This window comes from Caretta caretta, chromosome 11 (assembly GCF_965140235.1).
Source record: "Caretta caretta isolate rCarCar2 chromosome 11, rCarCar1.hap1, whole genome shotgun sequence".
Classification (NCBI taxonomy): domain Eukaryota; kingdom Metazoa; phylum Chordata; order Testudines; family Cheloniidae; genus Caretta; species Caretta caretta.
This window is the reverse complement of record NC_134216.1, coordinates 56895875-56914506: the sequence shown is the minus strand read 5'-3', so window position 1 is coordinate 56914506 and position 18632 is coordinate 56895875. Positions and strand designations below refer to the sequence as shown.

Genomic DNA, 18632 nt, shown 5'->3' with positions numbered 1-18632 from the left:
AATCTAGTGTAAAGGTGTAACCTGATCATGGTCAGTATTCAGCTTTTGAAAGTCTGGGCAACAGTGAAGGTTTCTGACAGCAGGGATGTTGGATTTAGTCTAGAAAAGATTCTTGATCTGCCTTTCTTCCTTGGTTGAAAATTACTGCCTCCTACCCAGTCCACCTTCAGATTTTAAAAACACCCAGTTTCCAGAAATTATCCACTTTGAAACTGCTGTTTTATCATGCTTTTAAAACATTTATCAGCAACTGAATAATGATAATGATTATACTTGGCATGTATATAGTGCTTTATTTGTTCAAAGAAATGTAAACATTGACTAATCCTCACAACTGTTACTTATAGGTCCTGGAAGTGTGTATTGTTAGTGGTTGTGTATTAGAAGTGAAATGGAGTTGATTGTAAACCTGAGGAGTCTGTGAATGTGTTTGGGGTTCATGTTGACTGATGGTGAGGCATCTTAGGTTGGTTCAGATTTGGTGAGTTCCTTGACATTTAGTGATTGATTGCGTTTACAGGAAGTACATTTGAGCAACCATAAACCCAAATTAATGAACTTTCAGTGTGGGATTTCTATACGATTTAGTAGTTAGTTAACAAGAGTAACCTCTTTGACATGAACAGCATACTTGCCATTCTCTCTAAATTATACCTACAAAGCCTGCAATAAGGAGAGTTCTGTAGGTATGTGCTATGTGTGTTACAAAATGCAGAAAGAGTCAGTCCCTGTTCTTATAGGGCTTATGGTCTAATGTGAAAAAGTAGCATATGCGGGACTACAGTTCATGTAATAGTAAAGGAGCTGGGGACACTAAGTAGGTCAGTATAGGAAGGCTTTGTGAATGAAGAGAGTTTGAAGGAGGAGAGGGAGGGCACTAAGGACTCTGTGGTGCTGAGTATATCCTGCAAGGTTCAGAGCACCTTCAACTACTGCTGAAGTCAGTAAAAATTGATGGCACTTTGCAGGATCAGATGCTTAGGTCACAGGGAGTAGGAAGTTGGTTCAAACATCAGGGTAAGCAAGAAAGAAATGAATCAGTTAGGGCCTGATCTAACACTCATTGAATCAATAGAAAGATTTCCATTGACTTTTGAGGAGCTGAATCAGGACCGGAGAAGTGTAACAGGCAAGAGGATATAATAGAAAGGTGTTGAGGATGTGGTGTCATTGTTAAAAGCTGTGGTTTCAGAACTAAGTGTTGTCTTTTGTAGCTGAAGATAAAGTTAGCTGCTCTATACCTGATGGAGTTCCAATTGACATCACAGTAAAACTAATGGTGTGCCTGGTTCACCTGAACATTCTGGAGCCACTCAGTGTAAGTAAAAACTAATACATAGATAAATATGGGGTAATTTTGGTTAATCATGTAATGCGTCGTTTTCACTTTCTCATGAGCAAGGACTTCCATTTGCCACTGTGTTTTTTACTGTTCATTTTCTAAAAATGACCACAAAGCTAGGAAGGTCATCACAACAGCACTACAGGAGGCTTGTAGGATGGATTTTAAAAATCATAATTATAGTATAGACTCAAGCCTTCTCACACACCATCCTGATGGAGATCTTTACAAGGGTGTTTGGATGTGAAGTTTTCCTTTTCTCTATCACAGCCAAAATAAGATTGTTCTTTTAGGAACCTATCCTGAAATTCTAATCTCATTTTTTCCCTTTGAAATCACATAAAAATGAAGGGTTCAAGTTTCAGGATGGACCACTTATGCATATTGTTTCAGATGTTGAATAGAAAATGTAAATATTCCATTGCCCTCTCCAATATAAAGTGGGTTAGTACAGTAATTGTGTATGTGTGTGGCTTGACTTAGTATTTCATTTTTACTTGTTTTTTATTTTTTGGGGGGAAAAGCCTCTTTTGACTACTCTAGTGGAGCAAAATCCAGAGGATATGGGGGACTTGTACCTGGATGTTGCAGAGGCGTTTTTGGATGTTGGAGAATACAATTCAGCACTACCACTCTTGAGTGCCTTAGTTTGTTCTGAAAGATATAACTTGGCAGTAGTTTGGCTCCGGCATGCAGGTAAGCAGTATTGCAATGTTGTTAACACTTCTGACTGAAGAGTAGAAACTCATTTCCATATGATGCTAATAACATTCTGGTGACATTAGTGCTGTAAAGGCCTGAAACTGATAGGTGCTTTTGCACTGACCACCATCATCTCCTGTTGACCTCTTAGGCCATTAGCTAAGAATGTCTGAACATCGGATAGAGAGTTCATATGATAAATTGTCGTAAGTGTCTACCATGCTGTAGTTACGATTAGAGTGTATCACATTTATCCTTGTGGTGGAAGGTTTTCTTTTATGGCGGTCCTCTTCAAGTGTATCCAAAAATGTTCAGATTGATTGAAACAATTTCAACATAAATATTTAGTCTTAGCAATGAAGACCATTGTTCAACTTTCTGTTTTGTGGTGATTGCTGAAACATGGTTTTGTGTTTTTTCTCTTAAGATTCTGCAGATTAAATGACACTGTTATTCCTCAGGCACAAGATACTATATTGTGTGTTACTATTTTAGTAATATGTGCTCAGTGTAGTTCATTTGTAGAGCACAACAAAAGCCTGTGTGTGATACAGAACTAGTCTAGTTTGTATGAAAATAAGCACAGTCTCACTTCTGTCATATAAGTGTATTGTATTTGTTGGTATTTATTTCTAGAGTGTCTAAAAGCCTTGGGATATATGGAGCGTGCTGCAGAGAGCTATGCGAAAGTTGTTGATCTTGCCCCGTTGCATTTGGATGCAAGAATTTCACTTTCTACACTTCAGCAGCAGCTGGGCCGGCCTGAGAAAGCTTTGGAGGCTCTGGAACCAATGTATGATCCAGATACTTTGGCACAAGATGCTAATGCTGCCCAGCAGGTAGGTGAAATGTTATATAATGTGATTTTTTTCTTCTTCTGTGTCTTGACTCTTTTGTCCACAGTTTTGGTGTACATAATTCTGTTATGGCAAGAATGTATTGCTAAATGCATTTCTTTGGTAAATTTCCTCCATGGCATTTGTAGTGATTTTGTATACTCTGTAAAGAAACATTGTAATTTTAACGCTGGTAAAAGATGCCAGCTTGGCAATACTGGAGACTGTGGTCTCTCTATCTACAGCACAGGTCACAATGGGGGGTTGTGGTGAAACATTCTCTACTGTGCTCCAGAGGGACCACTGCTAGGGTCAAGAGGGTATCTCACTCTACATGTCTATTAATCCCAACTCCCAGTATCTAAATTCTGACTCTGATTTTTGTGTGCTGTATGACCACCTGTCCAATAGGAACTGGACTAAAGACCAGTCACTTCACATCAGCTGTCCAGCAGAATCAGATGTTAACTTTTGTCTACTACTGATCTGATTGTAAGTGTGACATAGTTGATAGGTTCTGTATCCCATTTCCAATAGCTCCTCCATCAAATAAGAGCTATATAGATTTTCTTCTAAATTTAAGTGATGAAACAAAACAACTATTATCTGAGGGAAGTTTTGATTTTCCCGTGCTGTCATTAAGATTTTAATACAGTTTTCTAAATATTGTTGTTTTCTTTTTTGGTACTAATACTATACTAGCAGCCAGAAAAGTAATGTTTATAAAAACACTAAGTGTAGGTAGTGGTAGTTTATGACTTAATTAACTCTGCTCAATGTTATCTAGGAATTAAAGTTACTGCTCCATCGTTCAACGCTGTTGTATTCTCAAGGCAAAATGTACGGTTATGTGGACACTTTACTTACCATGCTAGCAATGCTATTAAAGGTAAGTTAATTCTTGTAGCCAAGCTTTATTGGATGGGACAGACATGTCCTGTTTAAGCCAAAGGATAAAAGTACTCAAAAGTATTAGAAATCTATAGAAATAATTGTAAACTGATGTCTTATATATGAAATATCATAGTTTAATATGCCTTATCATCATCTGGTGTACCTGAGTCTTTCAGAGGTGCTCCCATCAAAGCCACTAGGTACCTTTTCAGAATTAGGCCATTAATTTGTAATCAAAATAATGCTCTATTCTGTAAAAGGAGAACTTCTATTGTATGCGTTAAACTACTGATATGCCTTCTTTACAGATACTGCCTATTTGTACATGACCTGTTTTTATTTGTATTTTCTCACAAGTGTCTGCATATGTTAAATGAAATACACACTGGGGTCTTTACTGGATGATTTCAAGATTGTTTCAGGTTCTATATTATTCCTTACTATGCATAGAACAATCAGAACATAGAATCACTTTTTAATGTTTGTGGTAGATAGTATTGTGTTTCGCGTATAGCTACCGTAAATTACACAGGCCACATAAATAAAATGATTTAAAGTTAAATTATTTAAATAACTATCCTTTTACATTCTTGTTGTCCATATCCTAACAAAAACTATTTTTAGGTAGAATTTACTTAGTTTGCAAGTTGTTGTTGCTTTTTGTTTGTTTGAGTTTTGTTATATTCAGAGTTCCATTTTCCCAAAATTGTTACAGTTTGGGGTCACAGTCACTGTACCAATTGGTTAGTTGACTGTCCACCTGTTTCTAAAATCTTGATACTGGTAGCATGCTATCTTTTTTATTATGCCTCTATGAAAGAAGTTTTGACTCGGCTATAGACAGAAGTCTACCAACCTTTATAAAAATTCAACTCCTCTGGAGAGCTTTTATCCTTCTCTTTTGGTTAACTCAGTCTAAACAGGAACATGAAACAATGCTAAATACAGTCTTAGTGTTTGTGAACAATAGTCAAATATGCTTCTACTTATTATGGCATAACTGATCTGAAAACAATTTTTGAACATAGCTAGAGAAGATGTATTGGCAACAGGATGTATTTGTATAATCAGAAACTTAGAATTGTTGTCCTTCATGATTGTTTCCAGGTAGCAATGAATAGAGCTCAGGTGTGTTTGATATCTAGTTCCAAATCCGGGGAGAGACACCTTTACCTTATGAAGGTGTCTAGGGATAAAATTTCAGACAATGATGACCAAGAGACTGCAAACTGTGATGCAAAAGGTAACAGACTTTTAAAAAAATAAATCATTTTAATTTCCTACATACCAAAAAATCCTGTAATTATGTTACACTCCAAATCCTTATTCAAATGTACATGACTTTATTATATCTGTTTCACCCCCATGCTTTATTCATACAGTGCCTAATTTACACCCTGATCCTACAGTCTTTTTACTGAGATGAATAGTCTGATTTCAAGCCAAGGAAATGACTTTCATCAGTAAGGACTACTTGAATGAGTAAAGATTGCAAAGTCTTGTTGTTAATATGAAAGAGAGTATATTAATGAATGAGCTACTTCCATCGAGCGAAGCTTTGCCACAAACATTGGGACTGCACAAGCCTATATTGATGGGCTTAGGAAAATCAAGTTTTCCCCTCATTTAAAAGCAAGCTAATCCTATCTGACAGGCAGATAGTATACTCAGTACTGCTGCTAGTGGAAAAGTCTCTTTAGGCATAACAATATTTAAAAACAAAACATAATGCTTTGTTTTCCAGCTAGATCCAAACTGTACCTGATTCAGACTTGTAGTTATTTAGCATCATCAGGTAAATGGGGAAGTTTTTAATGTGTGTTTATGTAATACTGGAGCAGCTTGAATTGCTGCTGTTTTAAATTCCCTGGAATTCTGAAGTTCTCACTTTAATGGTTATGGGTTCCTGTTAAAAAAACAGGAATTTCATAAATTGTGTTATGAAAGATTTCAAATACCATTGAAATATATTCCACTCTTAATGTAAAAGACTCTTCATTTAAAAAAACAAATAAAAGTTTAGATTGAAGTTTAAAAGGTGTGTGTGTGTGTGTGTAAGTCTTTAGCCCTTTAAGACTTTAATTTCCTTGACTGATTGGCTTTATTAATATTTTAGCAATATTTGCTGTGCTCACAAGTGTACTGACAAAAGATGACTGGTGGAACCTCCTCCTGAAAGCCATATACTCTTTGTGTGACCTTTCCCGATACAAGGAGGCAGAGCTGCTGGTGGATTCCTCACTGGAATATTATTCATTTTATGATGATAGGCAAAAGCGCAAAGAGCTGGAGTACTTTGGTCTTTCAGCTGCAATTCTGGACAAGAACTTCAGAAAAGGTTACAACTATATCAGGTGAGAAGTGTTGGACTGTAGCTGATCACAACGTTGTGTTTTTTAATGGTCTGTATAATGATTTCCATTGAGGTTGTAGTTACATTGCTGAGAACATTTGCTGCTGATGTAAAATAGTTAATTTCTGAATTGCCATTGGGCTGATCTGTTGTTTCTAAAAGAAACCGAATACTGTTTACTTTAAATGTGCCTTAAAAGCAGATTCATTGACTGAAATGAAGGAGCTCTTTGGTGTCCTTTAATTGCAAAGCAATGTAATACAGTAGCTAGCTCTGTGTGCAATGCAGCTATTTGGTCATCGTGATGTACATTATGAAAGTACTCTACAAGCTTTCTTATCCCAAGTTTGTCTCTTTCACTGATCTAACGTTTACTTCTGGGAAGTCCAAAGGGAAAGAATAGTCTTAAAGCAAATTGTAGCTCCTGTGGCTTCCTCTACAGACTGTTCACTCCCTGATTTATTGCATATTTACATACAAGATATTCAATAAATGCTTTTTGCTCATGTTTTAGGATAATGTTAATGGAAAATGTTAATAAACCACAACTCTGGAACATCTTCAATCAAGTCACCATGCATTCTCAGGATGTACGACATCATCGCTTTTGTCTTCGATTAATGCTGAAAAATCCTGATAATCATGCACTGTGTGTCCTAAATGGGCATAATGCATTTGTATCTGGTAGTTTCAAGCATGCTCTCGGTAAGGCCATCATTATACTGTACTAATATCAACAAGTATGACCTTTAGGGGTGTGAAATGTTACTCTCCTGTACTTATTTTTACCATCAAATTTCTCATATTTTGAGTATATTTTTTTCAAAGTAGAGTGAATGTGCCCTTCAGGTAGAAAAAAATCGCTGAGTATTTATTTCCTGCTTCAATAAATGAAGTACAGTTCTTAGTTAGTGTGAATAGGCATTTTCATACTATTTAACCATTTGGTAACAGAATCTCTGAGCATTAGCGAATGGACTGGCAATGTTTCAGTGTTGGTTTAAAATATATATGGTATACGTGATTTAGAAGTTTTCTAACGAACCTGCAAGAAAGATAATTAAATGATTACACTAAGAAAGAAACAGGCCCATTTAATCAGCAGTATATGGCAAATGTGAAGTTTTAAGTGTTTGTTCAAAGGAATATTGCAGGGTTAATTTAAGAAATTGTCATCAGCCTATGCCGTGTCAGAGAAGAGCAAGTTACCAATAATATAATTAAAATAAACAAGAAGTCGCCATTTTGCCAATCTCTGTATATAGATTAGGGCAGAGGAATTGGGCAGGTTCTGATAGCAACCACTCAAAGTCCAGAGTTGTGAAATCAGTTGGAGGTCTCAGCACGGTTCTGATTGGATATGAGGCCACATTAGGAAAAAAAAAAAAATCAGCATCCTGTTTGGCACTCCTTTTGTAACTCAGGGGAGTGACCAAGGGGTGGCTGGTCCTGGAGCTTGAACCTGCCCTCCCACTCTTAAGAGTAGTACCTCCGGTTCGGGTTGAGGCACACTGGAGGTGGTCAAGTGTGGGGGGTCTGCATTGCCACTATCCATGTCTTACCTGTGTTATGGATAACCATAGAAGGCAGCCAGAATTTTCAAAGACTACTGATTTTGAGTGCCTCCATTTTTGGATGTCTAACTTGAGAGACTTCAAATGGGTCTGACTTTCAGGAAGTGCTGAGCACCCACACTCTGAAAATCAGGTGCCTTTAAAGTATCTAAAGTTGGACACCCAAAATCACCTACTCTCTTTCAAAAGTCTTAGGTGAAATCCTTGTCCTGTTGAAGTCCATGGGAGTTTTGCCATTGACTTCAGTATTTCACCCCTTCTTCTTCTTCTTCCTTCACAAGGCTGACTGTTTGACATCTTTCTCAGCACTAATAGTCAAGAAAAAGAAAATGTGTGTAATGAATCTTTTGAAATTAAAATTTGTGTTCCATTAGAAAGTGGCATTTTCTTTATAAAAAGACAATAGGAAAATAAGATGTTTCTTTCTCGTCAAGTAACCACAAGGCACTCAATCAGAAACATTGACCATATTCTGAATTATGATAGTCTTTCCTCTAAACAGCATTAACTGGGCATTAAAATAAATAAGAGGCCTAGATCTTTAGTTGTTTTGTTTTTAATATGCTAGAAGCAACCAGTTCACCATGGTGCAAAAACAAGGGGGCAGAACCTCAACTGGTATAAATGATCATAGCTGCATTGACTTCAGTTAAGCTATGACAATTTATACCAGTTGAGGATCTGCCCCAGGTCTCTCAAAAGAAAATACATTAGAAAGTAGTATACACCAAAAGTCTAAAGAATTTCCTCATGATGTTTGAAGATATTGTTGCTGTTGCACCTTGCCACTCTGAGCTACAACCCCAACAAGACCCTCTTTTCCCCCTCCTAATAAGTCTTTGTTTTTATTCTGATATGTTTAAGTGTGGTATCTGAGAGCTGCTGAAAACATGAGAACTGCTGCAACTCATATTCTCCCTCTTTCCTGTTTTGATGCAGTCATTTTGAAATCTGATTCTCTTTCTTGTTTCCTTCCTTTTTTCAGTTCACACTTCCAAAAAAGTGTTAGGTTTTTTGAAAAAAATGAAACCCAGTTTAAGAGAGAGTGTATCAGATCATTTACTCCTGTTTCTCCTAGGACAATATGTGCAAGCCTTCCGTACCAAGCCAGATGAACCTCTGTACAGCCTTTGCATAGGCTTAACTTTCATCCACATGGCATCTCAGAAGTATGTGTTAAAAAGACATGCTCTTCTTGTACAGGTGAGTTAGTTTGTTCTCCTTTGTGCATAGCACATGCTGTCATTTAGTTCTGTCATGGCTCACACAGTTACAGCTCTGACACATTATTAGAGCTGATTGACATTTAAAAAATAGAGTTAGGGTAGAATTTTCAAAACCCTCCAAGTACCTTAGGAGCACGCATCCCAGTGACAGTCAGCTTGTGCTCCTAAGTCACTTCTGTTCTTGAAAATCTCCCCTTTGTGAATAAAAGCAATTCAGTTCATTTTGTTGTGGGTTGGGGAATCTTTAATTATTTGCATATATTTAGGCAGCTGCCATGTATTCATGAAAATAATTTCAGCTTCACTAGCTTTAGTATGGATGTTTATTCATCTGACCCTTGTGCTGGAAGCGAAGCATTCACTACTCTGGTTTTTAAAAACAAGAGTCCCTTACCCAAACAGGGAACAGAAACACCACCAAATGACTTAGATGACTAACCACAAATAATGTAACTGAAGCAAAGAGTTCACAAATAACCATAGGTTGAAAATTTTGTCCAAAATATTTGCTGAAAACCTACAAACGAAGGGAGGATCATAGGAAGATCATCATTCTGGATTGATTCATGAATGATTCATTAACAAAAACGGGCTAATTCCTACAGAGCATAATAAATAGTTTGACAGCTCTACGAACTGCACAGTAGGGCTGAGAGTCAAATAACAGTTCTTCACTGAGCACATTTGAGACTCGTGTGTAATGCATGGAGGAGCATTAATCAGTGAGCAATCCCTAGTAACTCGTTAAGGGCTAGAGCTCACAAGATGCTGAATGCTCTCAGTTCCCACTGAGGCAACGTTGGGCCCGTGAAAGGTTTTGGGCTGGTCTGTAATGATCCAATTGAGGAAATCTTGTGCTCTTTACCCTGAAGGCATTAGGGACCATGGTATAATGGTATTAAAGTGATTTACCTTTTGATATACTGCAATGGCTCTGCTCGGTTGTATAACTGGCTTGCAAGTTTTGTACAGGAAAGTGTGTGGATAATCAGCTGTGCATAAGATCACTATGGACAAATTGCCTATGAAATTTAATTTTTTTTAACCTAAGCCCCTGAAGAAAATGGCATTGATTTAATTTAAAAAAGTAACAAACTAATTTGCATCTGCATTTTCAACCTTATAAGTCAAATTCCAACCCATACTCTTTTTCTGAAAAGATTTCAGCTACTGTCTGTTTTTAAAATATGACACACATTGAAAGTGCTAATGCAACATCACTGTCCTTTCTGTTGATTTCTCCTGGATGCCTGTATTCAAATTTAGGTTAATTACCTTGAAGGTTTACATGGATTCCTGGATTTGCATGGCCCACAGACTCTCTTCTTGAATTGCAGCTCTATCTTTTTCCACATTCAACTAATCCCATTTCTTCGTGTCCGCACCTGCCAGACAGTTGGGGCTGAACAGCCCCGCACTGGATCTGAAGCGTGTGGATCAGGCCCATTTCTGGTACTGGCACAATCCTGATTTTCTTCATTATTTCAAATCCCTTCCTTGGAAATTCCAGGTGTTTTTTTTTTAATTATTATTATTCCCTCTACTCCTCCTCCCCATACCTTTCAGTGAACCAAATGAGGTGAAGAGCTAGGGCCAACATATTCCAGTTTGGGGGCATGGAGTTAGGCATTTAAATACAGGGCCTGATTTTTAGAAGTGCTGAGCACTTGCAGCTCCCTTTAATTTCAGTAGGAGTTGCAGGTGCTGAGCAACCCTAAAATCAGAGCACTTATGTAGATGCCTAGCTTTAGGCATTCAAGTTTGCACACTTTGGCCTAATTTTAAATATGTTTAACTATTTTTTCCTGTGTAATAATCCTTCCTTCCTATCTCTGTTGCTGACAGTCTCCAAAGAATATACTTGAAAAATGTCACCCTCCAAAGATGCCTTCCTTTTTGTCTCTGCTTTTCTCATTTCATGTTCACCTATGTTGAGGGTTTTTAATCTTTGCTAACTTCTGATTTGTTTGTTCAGTAGTTCACCCAGACAGCGACATAGTGGTGACTCTAATTATCATCATCAGCTGTTAGAGTCTGAGCTAATTCCTTACTGTTGAATGAGCTCTCTTCTCTGATTATCAATAGTGGCTGTGTGGCCCTTACAGGTTGGACAGTCTTAGCATGAGGCTTTGTAACTAAGGCTACCTGTGACTTCCAGAGACCTCTGTGACATTCTGTGCTTCAGCCTCAGGGGCTGTGGGCTCTGGAGCTGGCAGCCAGCTGGGTCCTGGAAGGGTTCCAGTGACAGGCGACAGCAGCCCCCCTTCAGGGTTCCAGCAACAGGTGACAAACTCCTGAGGGGGCCCTCAGGGTTTCAGCAATGGGCAACAGCCTCACGTGGGGTGGGGGTGGGGGGCAGCGGGATGCCTCAGGTGAGCGGCTGGGGGTGTCCTGTTTTCTCTTTGGCCGATATCCTCTTCCTGCAGCTTCCAGCTGCCGTGGGCAGAGGGGGAACCCCACAGCTCCCAGCCACCATGGTGGCAGGGGAAACCATGGAGCTGTAGTAGCAAAAGTCAGACAGGTCAGGGCTTCCGTGAATTTTTTTTGTTGCCTATGACATGTCTGTGACTTTTACTAAAAATAACCATGATACAGTCTTAGCCAAAGTTATAACATGAGTTGGATATAGGATAGTAAGGGATGTCAGGCAGAAAGGGTGATCCTGTGGGGAAAACAAGGCTGTAGCTCTTTTGTAAGTTTAAAAAAAAAAAAAAGAAAGAAAGAAATTCAAGGGGAAAAATGAAAATGCTTTTCATAGCCATTGTATATAAATAAATGTCATGCCTTTAACCCCCTTTTTTCCTACATTTGCACAAATCCAAATTTTTGGTTCGCTGTCGTGGCTGTTACAAAAATGCTCACTTTTTTTTTTTGGTGATGATCCATTCAAAACATGAAACTGAACTCTGTTTCCTTACCACACATTTATTTAGCTCATACACTGACTTGTTGAAGGATTGCTCATAAGAGCTATAGCTAATGAACTGGCAGTCAGGAATTCCTACATTCTAAATCTGGCTCAGATACTGATTTGTGTGGTTTTGGTTGTGTCATTTCACCTCTTTGTTGGGGATCGGTCCTGCTTTGAGTGGAGGGTTGGACTAGATGATCTCCTGAGGTCCCTTCCAACCCTGATATTCTGTGATTCTGTGATCCCTTTTCCAGCCTGGGTTCAGTACTCCTCCCCCTTTCCCTTTGTCCTTGTTCCTAAGGTGTTTCCAGCAGTCCTCCTGGGTGGGGATTCAGTGAAGAGTGAACCAAGATCAACTTAATCCCCAGCCTTAAATACGATTTACATAAGGCGGGAATCTTTTGTTTCCCAGTGTTGATCTCCCCCCCCTTTTAGAAGTCCAAGATGGTGTTTAGTTCCAGGTGACAGGACCACCTCACCAAGTAGTGTCACATCTAGTCCCAGGAAGCCTCTGAGGAAGGAGAGATTAGTATCTTCAAACGTCTGATGGGCTATTGTCTGGTGGGTGTCTCCCAACTACACACACAGTTGTAATTATTACATAGTCAATATTCCTAACTTTAGATACAGAAATGATACATGCATATAAATTGGATAATCACATTCAGTAAATTATAACCTTTCCGATGATACCTTATAAGACCCACCTTGCATAAAATATATCTGTTATGCCATATCCATATCGTAAGCATATTTCCATAAATAATACGGAGTGTAACATCACTGCAGGTTCTAATTCAAATGGGGATAAAGGGGGCTGGGGTGGGCAAGTGTTTAAAAAAATAGTAGACAAGAGGTGGTGTTCTAAAGCGTAACAGATACGGGGTTAAGCAAACAATCTCATTGTATCTCTTCGTTCCTCCCCTTCCTTTTGTCTCACTATTTAGATGGCAAGTTCTTCAGGGCGTGGGCCTGTCTTACATGTGTGTAAATATCTATCAGAGTTGAGTGCTATAGAATATAGTAATAATTCTGAGCAATTTTGCTCAAAGTTTATCAAAAGATCTGTTTGTTGTCTTCACTGTGTGCGGCTGCTGAGGCAACAAAGAATCTCCTCTGTTGGTCTAGTGTGTCATGGAAAGTGGATGGCTTGTTTTTGCATTTGGCCTTAAATTAGGCAGTTATATTTATGGGCATAAACCTCTTTTTGCAAATTTAAAACATGCTGCTTATTGTTTTATAAAAAATAAAGCTTCCAATGTATGTTTTGTGCATAGGGATTCTCTTTCCTTCACCGGTACCTGGGCCTCCGTGGACCATGCCAAGAATCTTTCTATAACCTAGGCCGTGGCCTTCATCAGCTGGGATTAGTGCATATGGCAATCCATTATTACCAAAAGGCACTGGAGCTTCCTCCTCTCATCTTAGAGGTACCGTATGGTTAAACATTTGAACTATAAAAGTAAAATCAGATCAGCATTACTAATATGTTTTAACCAGAAGTAAAGCATGAGTGTCCAGTTTATATTTGCATTGAATAATCCCAGTGTAATTTTAGAGGCACTAGAGAAAGCACTTAATTTAATTGTCATCTGAGCTGTATTCATGAACATGTATAACTCAAATTGCTCAGGTAATGATTGTCAGGTTTATTTTATTATCCGCCTGGTGTAGCAACGGCAAGAAAATGGTTGCTGAAGAACTTTGCCACCTGAATAAAGAAGCATACATAAGGTCCATTTTAAAAGCCAGAATAATATTAAATATAACTGGTATTTTCTCTGTTTCATGATTATGAAGGTTTAGTATAGAAATATAGAATTCCAATGTAACTATCTGAACGTGGTGGGAATGAACTGAGTACCTAGATGATAAAGAACTTGCCCATGTGTGTTATTGCACTGATTTTGTTACGTTTTTTAATGTAACTCATGGTATAGTATCCATGCAAGCTAGTAAATGATTTTTTTAATTCTTTCAGGGAATAGAAGCTGATCAGACAGACTTGCGAAGAGATGTTGCTTTCAACTTGTCACTAATTTATCAGAGCAGTGGAAATTTAAGAATGGCTCAAAAGCTGTTGTATACATATGGAATCGTATGATGGAGTTTGTGGCACCTGTTTATGACTAAGAGGTAGCCTGCTAGGAAAATAACATTTGTCATTTCCACTGGGGCAATGAGGATCTCATGCATTACACACCAATGGAGAGACCCATTCAAAAAGATGTGTACATATTTTTTCTAAACTGATCTAGCTGTGATTGGATCAGAGTTACTAGTTACCGTATATATTTTGTTTCCTGAACTTTTAAGCTATTTTTTCTGTTTCCTGAGGTTGGAACTGTAAAATGCCCCGATACAAGCAGGGTTCGACAAGCAGGCTTTTGTGAGCAGCTTCTCCAGACCTATTTAGATGTTGGTCGAGCACGTTATTGATAAGTTTTTGTGAAGCCTGAAGTTGGTGCTGGTACACAGAATTCTCAGGGACTAAAAATGTGTACTTTTTTTTGAGAAGATTTTTAAAAAGTAATTTAACTGGCTACTGTCCAAGTTCAATTCTGGCAATTGGTTACATTTGCCATGTACTGTACAAAATTGTTACTGTTATATAGGAGAGGGAAGACTGAAGAAATGGGCTTGAAGGGCAGGGGAAGATATAAGCTGAACACCCCCAGACAATAGATGCTTTGGATTCCTGGGAGAATTTTTCCAGAGAGAAGGGGGACAAACTTAACATTACAAATAACTGCAATTGCAAGACCTTTAAAGTACTTAAAAAGGATGATAAAGATTCCTAGAAAAATATTTTATTTCATGGCAAGCTGTGTCTAAGAAAAGTAATTTTCTTATATTACTAAATCGGTGTCACATCGGTAAAAGGTATCCATTTTCAGGAGTATTGTAAATTGGTCTAGTAAATATCTTTATTTATAAAATCAACAATCATTTAAATAACTTATTCTCAGCAAAAACAAAAAAAAGTCCTAAGTTGTGTAGTGGGCTAAACACTTGTTAGGTGTCGTAACCTACAGCCCATTATCTTCCTGTATTAAATAATTAAATATTGAGAGAGAGGTGCTGCAAATTCTGTATATTGCTTCGCTAATCAAGAATGATAATTCCGATTATACAGGTGTCATATGTTGATCTTATCCTGCAGAGAAATAACGTCATGCTGGAAGTGATGATGATAGTCTTATCTCTGAAACTTATCTTCAGTAAGATTTGTTTTAAAAGTCTTTGTAGTATTACAATACTAAATTTTGGTATGTGTAGTACTTCGAGCTGGCCCAACTAATTGAAGTTTAGTGGTAACGCGAATTCTATTAGATAACACATTAGTCAGTTTGGTGGTATAACCAGGCTCATGCATTAAATCTCAGCCACTCGTTACAGCTCTTGAAGAAAACTGGAACAAAGGTCTTGCCAAATTCTCTGTTCCTGGTGAACCAAAATATAATTTGTTTATATTAGATCAGATGATGAGATCAAATGGTCAGACAAAATGATGACACATACATACTACTATTGAAAGTGTGCTGTTCGCTCATCAACACAATTAAAAAAAAAATCTCACAATCTGTGGACTTCTGATGTGCTGAAGATAAGAGAAAATGACTTGTGTTTTGGAGGATAGGTCATAACTGGCCAGCATTTATAGTATCCCGAATATTATACCTTCTTCCCCAAAAGTCAGCTTTAATTCTACTACTTTCTAACTTGAATGCTAGACTTTGCAACCTTAATTTGGCTCCCTTTTTTATGTCCGTATGATAGTCTCTAATTGTATGATCAGATACTGTTTTTTCCACAACTTTATTCAGTGCACAGGACAGATGGCACTCAGGGAATTAATTGGATCCAAAACATGAATGCACAGAAGCTTCTCAGAGAACCTTGTTAAGAATTTAACCTGTGAAAAACAATGTATTTTTTTTCTTAACTGCGTTCTCGGAAATGGCCAAACTGCTTTTGCTAAAACAAAAAAAAAAATCAGCTGGAGGTGGAAACCTTTAGTTTAAATAGTTGGCAAAGTTGTAATCAATTGGTAAGTGGCTTAGAATGGAAACATTTTTTAGGCAACTTTAACTGTAGTTGCTGCCAGCTCTGATATTCCTTTCCCAAGTTATTTTCTTACTTTAAACTGTAGACCGTTCTGTATCAAATAATAAATTATTACAATATTGGGCTTAATTACCTGGATAGTCTTGTTCTTAGAGTGTGCTTAGATACAGTAGTGGTGGGTAGCTTGGACCTCCCTAGAAGGTTGTTTACAAAAGTGTCTACTCCTTGTCCTCAAACCCTAACCACAAATGTGTTCTGTCTGAGTGATACTGGGAATGACCATTAGAAAGCTGCTTGCTATTCTCACATGTATGTACTTTCATTGAAGGCCATGGATCCAGAGTAAGGGCTAACAGTGTCTAATGCTGTGTAATGCTATATAGCTCTATAAGTGAGCATATTTTTTATTTAGTTTTGCCATCTTCCAAATATTACTGAGGTAGAAAATGTTTGTTTAGTAGAAATTTCACACTTCCTATAACGACTTACCATGGCAGCTCATAGTTCTTATCCTGATTATCCATTTACAGTATGGCAGTGTCAATGAAAGTTGTACAGGTGAGTTGCATCATACGCGCATTTAACTTATGCAAATTCAACTATATGCGCTCGGCAAAAAAAGAAAAATAACAAGATACCTGTAAATAGCGCGGGCGATTCCATCGACCATTCCACTCAATGAGCATATGCCCCGGAGTGAGCGTGAGATGGGAGACATGAATCTGCTGTTCCCTCAGTCGGTCTCAGTTCCTGCTTGCCTCTCGTAGTGTGAGCATCTCGCCACGCTGAGTGTGATTCTAGTGTTTAAAGATACATATTTTTTGTACAACATGGCCCCTAAGCTCAAGCCAACTACTTCATCTGGTGCTCAACCGAAGAAACAGCCATCTGTTGCAACGCTGGAGGAAAAACAGGCTGTGTTGGACTTATTGAGAGATGGTATGTTGGTCTCCAACGTGGCGCGTAAATATGGCCGCAACAAATCTAGCATCTGTGCCATCTAGATTCGAGAGAGAGAGATTCTTCAAGCTGTGGCATCAAGTGCTCCAATAACTGCTAAGGTGATGAGCTTGGTGCGTGTTAAGACTTTAGTGAAGACTGAAAAGGCATTAAACTAATGGCTGGAAGACGTGAACTGTAAACGTGTGTTTATCGATGGCAACACGTTGTGAGAAAAGGCTCTTAGCCTCTACACGCTGTTCAAACCTCCTGCTGAAGAGGGACAGCCTTCTGATGAGAAGGAATTCAAAACCAGCCAAGGTTGGCTTAACAGTTTTAGGAACCGCTTCAACCTCAAAAATGTGGAGACTACTGGTGAAACTACATCTGCCAATGAAGAATGATTTAATTTCTGAATACGATCCCTCTATGGAACGAAGCCTCAAAATCACACGTAGTATTATGGATGATTTGAGACCATACCAAGAAATGTTTGAGCAGCTCAAGAGACAACAGCGACAGTTGCCGATCACCATGTTTTTAAAGGAAAAACAACCAGCAGCAGATGAGCCTACGCAATCAACTTCTTGAGCTGAACCAGAGCCAACCACTTCGTCTACGACTCGCTCTCCATCACATCCATCCTCCTGGATTGACATCAAGCCGTCAACCCCCTGTAATTACCCCCCTGTAATTAAAAATACATTACTGTAAAATTATATTTTGCATATGTACTCTTTATACTGTACATTAGTGTATACATTTATACATATTACTGTACAGGGTTGTATACACAAAACCATGTACAGTATACTGTACTTTATGGGCGATTTAAGGGATTTTCAAGGGTAATTTTGACGATACGCAATTTTAGCTTTACGTGCTGACTTTAGAACCTAACCCCCGCGTAAGATGTGACTCCACTGTACATCTACTCCTACCAATATTCAGCAGGTGGTGGAAAAGTTAAGGTCTGAATTTAACTCTAACTACTACAATGAATTTAAAACCACAACTCCAATAGTGGGGAAAATAAAGTGATCTCCGCTGTCGTATTGTCCCATTTGACAATTTTTAGAAAGAGTTGGGTGCTTTTGGAAATCCCATGCCATAAAACTGAGTTAAAAGAACACATCCCATGGCTTTCAACAGCATGTGTGCTCCTACCTTCATTGAGTGCGGGGGGAAGTCCAACCCATAACTGTGTACTGTGAGACAGTATCTAATTAGAAAAAAGCTGTTTTTTTCCCCTCTCCTCCTTCAGAACTATGGAGACCACCCAGCCCAGAACCTCTCAGAAGTGCAGTCCTAGCTATCTTTGCTCTAATTCTATAGGGCTCAGAAGGCAGTGGCAGGTCAGTGCAGGGTGGCAGGGAATAGCTGTGCCCTGCAGGAAAGGCTGGTTGGTGACTCTGGAGGTGCTATTCTTCCTTCAGTGTCAGTGCCCCAGCATGGTACTAGGAGCACCCGTCCCCTGCTTCAGGCACAAAACGGAGTTCCTGCCCAAGCCCAGGGTGCTGTCTGTAAGAACAGCATTAACCATACTGTTCCTGTAAAATTAAGGTAATTGTATTCTGCCTTTATCAATTTACTATGTAGTTATGATAGGCTGTGGTATCCTGCCTTCCTATCATGCTGCTCCTCCCGCCATGCTGAAGGGAGTATTCAGCAAAAACTATTCAGTGAACATCAAGGCATTTCCCCATCCTCTGGGCTTTACTGTAGTAGGCTAGTGGTTAGGATGAAAAGCACTACAGCAGCGTATTACTCTATGCTTAGACTGCGTC

General features: G+C 38.6%; 2 protein-coding genes across 9 annotated transcripts in view; one reads left to right on the top strand and one right to left on the bottom strand.

Annotated features, from left to right (window-relative positions):
- The window catches only part of GTF3C3 (general transcription factor IIIC subunit 3), a 30081-nt gene extending 12517 nt beyond the window's left edge, over positions 1-17564 (top strand). The window contains exons 10-19 of one of the 2 annotated variants that reach the window (XM_048870314.2): positions 1215-1318; positions 1867-2038; positions 2681-2883; positions 3668-3769; positions 4882-5017; positions 5891-6128; positions 6642-6832; positions 8780-8904; positions 13116-13268; positions 13820-17564. In XM_048870314.2, coding sequence (XP_048726271.2) covers positions 1215-1318; positions 1867-2038; positions 2681-2883; positions 3668-3769; positions 4882-5017; positions 5891-6128; positions 6642-6832; positions 8780-8904; positions 13116-13268; positions 13820-13942 — 1547 coding nt within the window. In that variant the 3' untranslated portion in view covers positions 13943-17564. Of the gene's footprint in view, positions 1-1214; positions 1319-1866; positions 2039-2680; positions 2884-3667; positions 3770-4881; positions 5018-5890; positions 6129-6641; positions 6833-8779; positions 8905-10193; positions 10589-13115; positions 13269-13819 lie in introns of those variants that run through there. The other variant, XM_075118039.1, reaches the window with a different exon arrangement.
- The window catches only part of CCDC150 (coiled-coil domain containing 150), a 51762-nt gene continuing 47877 nt past the window's right edge, over positions 14748-18632 (bottom strand). For 6 of the 7 annotated variants that reach the window (XR_012664426.1, XR_012664429.1, XR_012664430.1 and 3 more), the window contains 2 exons: positions 16545-17533; positions 14748-15282 (listed from right to left, as the gene is read on the bottom strand). The gene's annotated coding sequence lies outside the window, so the exon portion shown is untranslated. The remainder of the gene's footprint in view (positions 15283-16544; positions 17534-18632) is intronic. The other variant, XR_012664427.1, reaches the window with a different exon arrangement.